Source organism: Crocodylus porosus, unplaced genomic scaffold (assembly GCF_001723895.1).
Source record: "Crocodylus porosus isolate Cpor-Errol unplaced genomic scaffold, CroPor_comp1, whole genome shotgun sequence".
Lineage (NCBI taxonomy): Eukaryota > Metazoa > Chordata > Crocodylia > Crocodylidae > Crocodylus > Crocodylus porosus.
The window spans coordinates 31,111,289-31,122,363 of NW_017728907.1; the positions used below are offsets into that span (position 1 = coordinate 31,111,289).

At 40.1% G+C, this 11,075-nt stretch overlaps 1 protein-coding gene across 1 annotated transcript in view; it reads left to right on the forward strand.

Moving 5' to 3' along the window:
- Window positions 1-11,075, forward strand: part of DPYD (dihydropyrimidine dehydrogenase) — a 672,292-nt gene that overhangs the window by 440,520 nt on the left and 220,697 nt on the right. Inside the window, exon 14 of the mRNA XM_019531048.1 lies at window positions 6,650-6,814. Within this exon, the coding sequence (XP_019386593.1) occupies window positions 6,650-6,814 (165 nt within the window). The remainder of the gene's footprint in view (window positions 1-6,649; window positions 6,815-11,075) is intronic.

The following is an 11,075-nucleotide window of genomic DNA, read 5'->3' on the forward strand; positions in this document are numbered from 1 at the left end:
ACTGACCCCAAGGCAGAAAGCAGGGAGCTGAAAAACTGCTGCCTTTTATGCATTTTCTCTGGCCCTCCCCCAGAGCACTGGGATTGGAAGGGACCTCAGAGAATGCTGACAGGTCACTGGCCAGCCACACATGTCCGTCATGAAAGTACTCCTTCCCCCTCTCCCCCTCCCTCCCCTTACTTTCCTTTTTTTTCCCTCCACAGAGAATCCAGTATAGGCAAGTCGAATATTTGACCCTTGTTGAATATTTGACTCACACTGTTAATATTCAACTTCCGGTATTTGATTCAACAGCTATTAGACCAGCTGCTATTCGACTCGACTTTCACTTTTCAAGGTTGAATATGTTGAATATTTGTCAAATCAAATATTAAGTGGAAGCTTTGCCCAGCCCTACTGTGCAGTAGCATCACCAGAAAGGTGCTCGCCGGCACTACTGCACAGTAACTCTGATTACTGCTCATTTATTTAGTACTTGTATTAGAAAGTACTAAATAAATATGCAGTAATGGCTGCACAGTATCATCTCATGTAGATGCGCCCATAAGGTCTGTTTCATAGTTTTTGTGGTAAGGAGAGGAGGGGTTAGTGCAAACATGTCTGTCCAGGTCAGTCATTACTACTTGAGGACAGCAAAAAGCCAGTGCTAGGTTAAACCCAGTCTTCTTGAACTTCTTGGAGGTGGGGAAGGAGCTTGGAGCCTTAATAGAATGAAATTTTCCCAGAAACAGGAATAAGAAAACAGGTGTTAGTGCTAGTTTTAAAACTCAGGGAATCTTGGAGAAAGAAACCTGAATAGGAGAAGGAACAAAAGGATAGTTCTTAGAACAGGAATTGTCCATTGCAGCCAAATAAAGGAAGCTGGTTGAAGGAGAGACCCCATGATTCAGAGGGAAGGCAGTGAGGCAGTTCCAATGAGGGTTAATGGATGCTGCACAAAACTCTGACCAAATCCTCCAAACATGCATGACAGTGGCTGAAGGAAGATGTTTAGATGTTGTTGGGTGCAGGAGGTATCTAAATCTGTATACCTTATACTAGCTTAAATAAAGAGTGATTTGGTTCTGGAACCCTTAGCTACATGACCCTAGAAAATGGATTGGAAACCTCTGGCCTGTAGACAGTATCCATCCTGCAGAGACATTGGGTCTAGCCCACATAATGGGGATTTCAAGCAATGTTTGACAGTGGGCTTTGCCTGCACCTCACTTAACTGGAATTGGGTAGTGGGGCCCATGCCAGACCATAGGGAGAAGCAGTGGTGGCAGCTGGGTCCCAGTGCTGCCCTTCCTTGGACCCAAGCTGGGTTATTCTGCCTTGTTACTAGAAAACATTGCTGACCTGCTGACCCCTGCTCTGGAAAGCTATACGGTTAAAGTACAGTCCTCAAAGACTGAAAATGTGGGGAAAAGGGTATGTTTCAGCTACTGGGAGTCAGCACCAAACACACAGCCTTGGCAGCTGCATATCAGGGTCTCTGTTGTCAGAAGGGAGTCTTGGGCAGATGACATGCATCATGACAGAGAGCTAGAAACCAAAAGCCAGAGATGATACCACACTCTGATTTTTGGGAGAGTCACTGCCTCTGCTTAATCTTGGGAAACTCAAGCCCAAAGCCAGCAGCAGTGCCTCTTTTTAGTCTTAGGAAGCTTAAAAAAACATTGGTCTTGCCTGGTGAGAGCCAAAAGCACTTGAGAAGGATCTATTCCATAGCTGCAACTTGTCAGTCTTGTAAAAACAGATAACAAAAAGATCCATAGTAAAGTGATAAGCCAGTTTCTGCAGGCCCAGGCCATGGTGAAATGCATAACTCAAGATCCTTTTCTCTCTGGGGTGCTGTCCACATGCAAGGTTCAGTGACTTGGCATCTATTCTCTTGTTGGATGATGTGACAATACAGGTGTTCAGAGCATTGGCCTTTTTGGAGGTAATTCAATAGGAAAATAATGAAAGTTGTTATTTTTCGGTGCTCGAGAGGTGGGGAGAGGAGGAGAAAAATACAAAGTGTACCACATTTATATGCTTGTGGTTCCTTTCTGTGAGCTATAATTTTTGCAGTTCTGTTTTTGACTTGCTTATTTTCAGAGGATGCACTGAACAAATTTCAATGAAAATGAAATTGCGCTGTTATGTTAAATGCAGCGTCTTTGCAGTACAAGACAAAATATAATAGGAAGATTAAATGTGATACTGTATTTCAAGTTTAAAGGATTATTATAGGCCTGGTAATAGATTAACTAGTGAAAATTACTTGGTATCATTTCTATATATGTGTTTGTACATAATTATGCATATAAAGTATTTCTGCATATTTATTTTAAAGTAAACAAATGAAAATCATAAACAAATGAAAATTACCAAGAATTTACATACAATGTGAAGAAAAGTCCCTTTATCCTCCGCTACTGTAGCATTTGGCAGATTCGGGAATAAATAATCTTTTGTGGCAAGGGTATGCCTTATCAAACATATGCAGATCAGCACTAATTAATGCTAATTAAGGTTTCCTGTCTATCTAGTTGGAAAAACATCCAAATGTTATGAAATCCAGTTAGTATGCCTATTACCCTAATTGTTTTATATGGGATGGTTCTTAATTAAAATATGTAAATTGACCTTAATTGCTATGTACTAATGGGGGTTCATGTTATCTCACTAGAAATGACAAGATGGTGAGGAGGGGTACTTAAACAAATAATTCTGATAAATCCTTAACTAAATGACCTTCACTCAAAATTATTTTTAATTAGAAATTGGCAAAAGAAACATTTTTCCATGCATGTTTCCCGAGCTTTAAATAATGTCAGAATATTACAGTTTGTTTGGTTTTTTTATATAAATATAAAAGCAGTTGTGAAATGGATCTTAATTATTCTTACTGAACAAGTTATTTTCTTTTTTTTATTTGTTTAATGCCTGTTGTAAAATTGTTTGATAATATTATTGTAATCTCAGAAAAAATTATATTTTATAACATTGGATCCATTTGATTGATTTATTTTTATCCTATCCTTAAAAACAAGTTTTTGGTTTCAGTGGCACCAGTGCATCAGTGTTTTTCTTTTGCAGTATAGGACTTTGGTCCTGCCATTATACGTTGTACTTTCATATAGACTTACCTTGACATTGATGTAAGAGCATGAGGCTTAGCGTTTGGTCTCTAGTAGGAAACAGGCCTATGCCCTTGTGCATACAGTTGCAGAACTGGGCTAGGAACAGACATTTAAAAAGCCTGAGCCTGAATTGATTCAATCTTTGCATGTTAGTCTAACCTGGCTAGGCTAAAATGGTTTGAAACTGGGCATTCTCTCTGGACTGAGGAAATTCAAGGGCATGCCTTCAGTGGTTTAGACTAAAAGCCAGAGGGTGCTAAAGCAGCCCTCCCTTCCCTTCTGCAGGGAGCCTAAGCTAAGGGGTGTGTGGCCAGGACCTGGCAGGACTCTCTCATTAGGGATGTCTGCCTGCACAGTCCCAGGCTTTTCCCCACTGGCTGCTCAAGGGGCAGGAGTGTTGCTAGCCCTCTGCCCCAGGCTAGGACTCTGAGGCAAGGGGGGTTGTGCAGTGCATGCATCTGTTGATGATACGGAGCTTTTCAATCTCTCTCCCTGCTTTGTTATACTGTCTGCAGCAAACTGACAGGCAAGCAAGCCAGCTGGGATGGGGCTTGATAACAGTCTTTATCACCTGATTAGCAAAACAATAGCCTCTCTCTACACTACTTCAAACTTCTTAAATATCTTACTGGCTGACCTGTTGATTAGCTCCAAAGGCCCTAAGTAGTCACTGTTCTGTCTGCCTATCACTGTGAAATTGGAGCGATATACACACACACAGATACCTCTCCACATGCTGGCTATGGTCCCTGCTGTAGCAGAGGAAGAACTGATTTCTTCTTAAGCAGTGAGTGGTGAAGGAAGGAGAGGGGGGCACGGGGAAGCCAGCAGATCCTGCTGTGCCTGCAAGTCTGTGCTGAGCTCCAGACAGGGAGCAGAGGGGAGGGGCCAGCCCTGCTGTGGAACAGAGAGCCCTACCCAGCCCAGAGTGCATGCTGGGATGCCGGGGGACTCTGATTTAACTTAAACCAGCAAGGGGTCTGGGATAGACATTGCATAAACCAGTTTTAGCCAAATCAGTTAAGTCTGATGCTGCAGTCAACCAGGTTTATCTTAAACCAGTTTCAGCCATTTTCAAACTGGTTTATGTGCACTGAACATCTGTTCTATTACAGGCTTAAGCCAGTTTCTGATCACTTAAAATGGTTTATGTGTAATGTCTGTCTCTAGCCGTGGAATCTATATAATAGTCTTCTTATACACTCATATGCAATGGTGTCTACTCTGTCACAGGCTGCAATAACTCAGGTCAAAAAGACTGTGAATTCTCAATGCAGGAAGCAATATAAAGATGTAGGACACAGAAGAAGTATTACTATTTCATACCTGTATACATTATACCTAACTAGCATAGATATAATGAGTTATTTTACTCATTTGGCGACGGCAGCAGCAATCCCTCAATTTGAAGATGATCTCTACCGCAGCTCACTGGTGGTCTTGAGGTGACTTACAAGTCCAATACTTGAGCCACAGATCTGCTCAAAAAAGTTGCAGTTCTTTTTACAGGGGAGAGAATAGGCTATAAACTGAGATTCCTTGTTAGGTTAGGTTGGATGGGGCACTCTCCATTCCTTCTGTTGATGTATGCAGAAAAAAAGAAAGAGAAGAAATGAGGATTCATGGGGCTAGTAAGTGAGGGAGCATAACTAATAGCCTACATCTCAAAGGAGGAAAACCTGGGATCCAGTCCCTGTTCCTGTGATTGCATTCATTATGTTAAATGAGATAAAATGTTTAAGCAATCCTGGGGAAAAGAGCTGGACCCTAAGACTCCCCCTTTCCTGTTGAGTGCCCAGATAGATCTTGAGTTATTAACTGTGCATTGGCCAGATTCCAGCAGAAAGGGTGGGAAGTATCCATACCAAGACCAACTCATAGCCTAGTATTTAGGGCACTGTCCTGGAAGGTGCGAGAGATCATTTTGAACCCTCTCAGGCTAAAGAAAGAAATGAACTTGGGTCATCCCCTTTTGAGTGAATGCTGCAACCATTGGATTATGATGCAGCAGGTGGATGCTGGCGCACTTAATTCCATTGCCTCTTCCAGGCACATCATAGCAGAAAACAGTGAGGCCTCCTACTTTGTTTTTTAAAAAATAGATGTTAGAACCTACCCTCAGAACAGGAGTTCTTGCTCTGGATCCAGAGTGGATGAAGGTGCCTACTAGAGCTTTGCAAAATTTTGCCAGAAGTTTCATTTTGACACTGTTTTGAGTTGTTTCAAGCTTGAAACAGCAAAATCCAAATGAAATGGAGAGCTTTGAAGCAGCTTTGAAACAAAATGAGGCAAGTCGAAACATTTTGAAATTTTTTAAACGTTTTGAGTTTCAAAGCTCAAGATGGGCTTGCCTGCAGGGAAACAGAAACTAAAGTAAGGAGAGGGTGGGAGAAAGGAGGGGGGTGGGGGGAAGGACTGCTCTCATTATTGAACGTGTAGCTCGCCAGAGACTGTCATCCTTTCCTGAGGTCTCTTCCAATCCCAGTGCTCTGGGGGAGGGATGGAAAAACTGCATAAAAGACAGCATGGTTTGAACTGCCCTGCTTTCTGCCTTAGTGTCAGTTACAGAGCTGTGTGTTCTAGTTTTGCCTGTCAGCCGCTAGAGGTGCAGGGCCCCACAACCCAGACTCCCCCTGCACCCATCTCCTTGACAGCTGGCAGGCTTTGTGGCCACAGCAGGGCCTAGGAGGCCTGCAGTTTTCAACACCCTGTGCCCTAAGACAGACACAGTCAGTTGCACAAGCACCCATGTCACAAATTTTGCCTGTCAGCAGCCAGAGTGCAGGGCCCCACAATCCAGAAGCCCCTGCACCTGTCTCCTTGACAGCTGGCAGGGTTTGTGGCTTCAGCAGGGGCTAGCAAGCCTGCTGTTTTAACCCCACTGTGGCTTAACACATACACGTGACACAAGTTGCTTTCAAGGCTTTGAGGTGCAGTTCCCTGCACCTATCTCCTTGAAACTTGGCAGGCTTCACCCCCTCAGAAGGGGCTACCATTCCTGCAAGATGTATCCAGATCAGGCTAGAAATTACAAAGCTATAGGCTGTTTTGAGCTTCCACATTATAGTCTATGAGCTAAACTGTTTTAACGAAACGGAACAGCAGTTTTGAATCGAAACGAAACACTGGTCCATCAAAACAGAATGGTGCCGTTTTGCACAGCCCTAGTGCCTACCCGCATCTGACTCAGACTTCCTAGCTCTGGAGAAAGGGGTGGTTTCAGACATACCCCTGTGCTTGGTATTCATTAACAGTAAGCTATATGTAGCTCAGCACACTGTTTTTGTTTAAAATCCCATTCTGACATGCCAACTGCTCCTTTGCTTTGTATGGGATATTAAGGTGACCTTTCTGTAATCTTTGTTGGTTATAATAATCTTACAAGTTACCTACAACAATACTGTAGATAATTTTACAGATAGAAATGTGCTTTTAAATAAATGGTTGTCCTTGCATCCTTATATGGCAACATACATACATACAACATATGCAGATGCTCTAAAAAAAAGTAAAAGAGTTTTGTACTGTTTTTTCAGGACATTGTTACCAATGTTTCTCCAAGGATTATACGTGGACTTACTTCAGGCCCTCTGTATGGCCCTGGTCAAGGCTCTTTCCTAAACATTGAGCTTATCAGTGAGAAAACAGCAGCATATTGGTGTAGAAGTATCAGTGAACTGAAAGCTGACTTTCCCGACCGTGTAAGTACAACTCAAATATAAGAAGAATGTATATTTATTTAAAATATCCAGTTTAGAGAGTCATAAATATTAATAGAGGTAATATTTTATTAAAGAACCTGCCAATTGCTTTGCTGATGTAAAGCTCTGAAAAACTTAAGAACTCATCCAAACAATCTTTACAATAGCAAGCTCACTTAAATGAATGCTATGCAGATACAGCACAAACAGACAAGGGAAAAAAAGAGAAGCATTAATACTGGTTTTGTTGAACTGAGTTTTGCATTAATATTGCAGTATGTAGGAAAGAGGTGATCATAGGAAGAATTACTAACCAGATGTTATTGTAAATCTAATCCAGAATCCAAAATAGTTATGCTGTAGCTTTGTATACTGTTGTATACCATTTTGTGAAATAATTCAGTTGTAAAAGGAATTTCTATTCCTTTTTATTCTTAGGCCAGATTCAAAAGATTATTCTGATTATCCTGAACAATTAAAAATTGGCTTCTTCAAAAAAGGAAGAACAATTCAAGTGAAGTACATCCAGTTGTGCTGGGTTTTGCCTGTCCCCACATGTGGGCTGCAGAGAATATCCCCTAGGTGACTTACCTTGCAGCAGAAAAGGTCTCTATGCCAGCCATACCAGGACATGCTTGGGAAAATTCAGTGGCTCCACTGTCCCTTGCAGCTGCCACAGGCAGTCTGCTCTCACTATTCTAGCCAATAAGAGGAGTAGCTGTGAGAAGCTACATGTCAGCAAACCACCCTTGCCCCACAGGGTTAAACAGAAGGCAGAGCAGATATGCACTTTATGGACTAAATAAGTTACATACAGAGAGCACAAGCTTTTGTGATCCCAGGTTCACAGGGTTAGTCTGTGCCTACTCCATTTGCACAGAGCCTGCCATTACAGTGTTTACATGAATTAAATAGATTTCTCTCTTTATGGGACCTACGCACAGCTAGATTCTGCTCGGTCTTCTGGCATCATTTAATGTTGTGTGGTTTGAGTTTCAGCATAATTATTCAAATTGACACTCCTAATGCTGACACTGTATCATCTTATTTTCATTGTTACTCATTCATAATTAGATACCTGCCATTATTCATTTGGTCCTGTCAAGAATTAGTTTTAAATATAGGCAGCGATTGACCGGTGGCAGACTATATAGCCTGTCAGCAAACTCTTATTTCATATCTAGAGGAAGTGACGGAGTTGTTTTCAATTAAGGCAACTCCTTCCAACCAGACAACTATTTATCCCTGAGAATAGTCATCTTTATCCATTAGACAGCTGCTTACAGAATGACCTGTGCAATGCCCGGGTTTGTTGATCAAGACTGAGCAGGTGAGTTAACTATAAAATATAGGCTTTCTCTATCAATATTTTATCACTATAGCTAGTTCTTTCAGTGCTATGAGTCCCTACAAAAATAATTATGTCAGTATAATGTTTAGTGTTAGTTCAGTTATACCAGGAATAAACTAAATCTCTTTGATACTGTAGGTAGGAGTTAGCACAGGTAGAATTGTCCTGTTTTGGTGAGGTTTAATACTATCAAGGTACGTTGAGAGGTCTACCTAGGCAGGTGTGAAGAGTAACTTGTACTTTGCTTGTATGCACATATTTTTCATAAGTTGGTTTTACCTTATGAGAGGAACTTCAGAATTTTATGGCTTATTTTCTGGGCTTATTTTTTGGGATACACTTTCTTTTATCTTTTATCTCCATCACCACATCATCATTTCTATCACCCTTGCCTGCTGCTAAGTGGAAAGGAGTCATTGAAACCAAGATTAATGAATCAAGTTTTGGCAGCAAAAAATGTCTCGCCCAATGAGTATGAATTGTTTGCTTCAAATGAAGCTTCATACTGTCATGTATGAAAATGAAGAATTGTGGAAGAGAGAGAGAGAACGACCACCAGCAAGAGGGATAATAAACTTTAATGTAATTGAGAGTGTATTTTAAAAAAGGAGAGAGATGAAACACTTGTCTACAAGTATATATCACTTTTTAATAAAACCAACAATAAAAGTCCATGTTTATAGACACTTTTTGAAACACACTGATATTTTTGTCTTATATGTAGTCCTTCCTGCTTATAGTATTTGTATTACTCTTCTATTTCCTGTGCAAACAGTATATAGTTTTTCTGCCATCTGGACCATATCCCTATTAATCATGTCTGATTTTTCTCGGTTCTCATTTCTGGAGTTGGAATATATACAGCAGCCAGGAAAAATTGTTAAAATGTCATGAACTCAGTAGTTTGTGCTACATGCAGAGTAAATGCCCCATATCATCCCTCATGAAAGATTTGCTGCTGTTCTAAGATTCTTATATTTCCATAGTTCATTTGGGTACAAGAAACAGGAAAAGTGAATCTGAAGATAATTTTCCTACTTTTTCATTATGTTTTCAATGAACATCAAAAACTGAATCTGAGCTTCATACTAAGTATTGTATACACTGCTTTGGCCAAGTAGAATCTTTGATCTTACTTCTGGAAAAGATACCTTTTTTCAGCCTTTACAGAATATGCATCACAGCATTTTGCAGTAGAATACAAATGGGTGTCTCCAGTTTAGAACCTCAAAAAGCACAAGTAGCTCTTCAGAATAAGAAAATGTTGGAGCTACTGAGAGCTAGCAACTAATTTAGGATGAACTGATCCCTTTGTTAAAATAAGCCTATAAAGCACAGTTTTGAGGATTAACTTTTCCTGATCCAGTCCTTACTGTGTGAATTATTACTTCTAAAATATAAATTTCAGCTTCAGCATTTTAACCTTGCCAGTTTTATAGCATTCTAGAAGTTGTTTACATTATGCATGGATATTCAGAAAGCATATTCCAGCAGCATACCTTTCCATTGCTCACAGGGATATATTTTTTAATGTGCCCATGAATTAAACTAAGAGCTATCATCATTATAATGGTAAATTTATTGCTAACTGAAAACAGATTTTTGTTCACTGAGTAGAAATCTCTTGATGCTTATTATGAAATGTTCTGTATAATTAGAGCTTGCAGAAATTGTTTTTCTCCAAATCCTGTTCACTCCTCTAGAAAAGCTTTTAAAACTTGACGTTTTGTTTTGTTGTTTTTGTTTTTTTCCAGTGAAAATCACTTTCTGAGCATTGTCTGGGTGAACTTAATTAACAAGCAAAGAATGACATTTTCCGCTCAAATGAGAGCAAAGCAGAGATGAGGACACAAAAGTGATTACAGTAAAGAAAATTATCTTGCTATAGTAAATATTAAAAACAAACCAGAATTGATATGTAATTACTTTTGCTTTGTAATGTGGATAATTTTAGGCAAAGCTTTTTTTTCTGAAGAATATGAACAAAATTGTTCACATACTGGGTTAAAAATTATCCCACTAGAAAGTAAGTCCTCATCAACAGCTTTTCAGTTGCCATTAAGAAAATGAGATTCATGGTGCAAAAGGAATTGTTAAAATTACCCCCACTTTGGGTAGAGTTAAAACTGTTGTAGATCTGAGTGACTGAATTCACCCTGCATAATATCTTTGACTGGGTTTCCTGTAGTTTTGGTCAAGAATTTGTTGATTCCTTATTACAGATACATCCTTTTCATCCCTAACAGGTGAGGGGAAGGAAAAAACGGTATACTAATGATACTCTCACCATTTATTGCACCTTTTTACAAGATCTCTGAGGACTTTCGCTGGCCCCCATTACTGTTGGTTACTCCTCCAGCTCCTGTGCTCCATGAAGACTGGCCTGGCACTAGTCTTTTGCTGATATGCAGGGTTTCTTCAGCAGGCCCTGTGGTTTATTCCCAATCTTGATAAATTATTTTAATGGAATAATGTGGGAGAAACACTGAGAAGCTTTCCTCCCTTGGAATTAGATTTTAGAGGCTTTAATATCAGGGGAGGGCATAATGACCTGATTTTTTGGGGGAAGGGAGGGGTTACTATTCGAGAATTAATTTCACAGGTAAACCCAAGGATGCATTATTTCGATTTTGTTGATTCTCTGTGTAGCAACCACAAAACTGTGGCTGTGTGGGAATTTTTTTCTAATTGTAGTCATTAATTCTCTGTTCTTTGAAAACCAAAACCAAAACAATGGACACATTAGCTAAAAAAAACTGGATTCTGTGCAGACTTCAACCTTGAGTTCAAGATTGTTTAGAAGAGATAAGAAGGGGAAAAAAGGTGGGGGGGTTGCACTCTGTGTTAGGGAACAGTATACCAGTTCTACCTTCCAAATGGGACCAGAGGAAGGCTTAACTGAGACCCTGT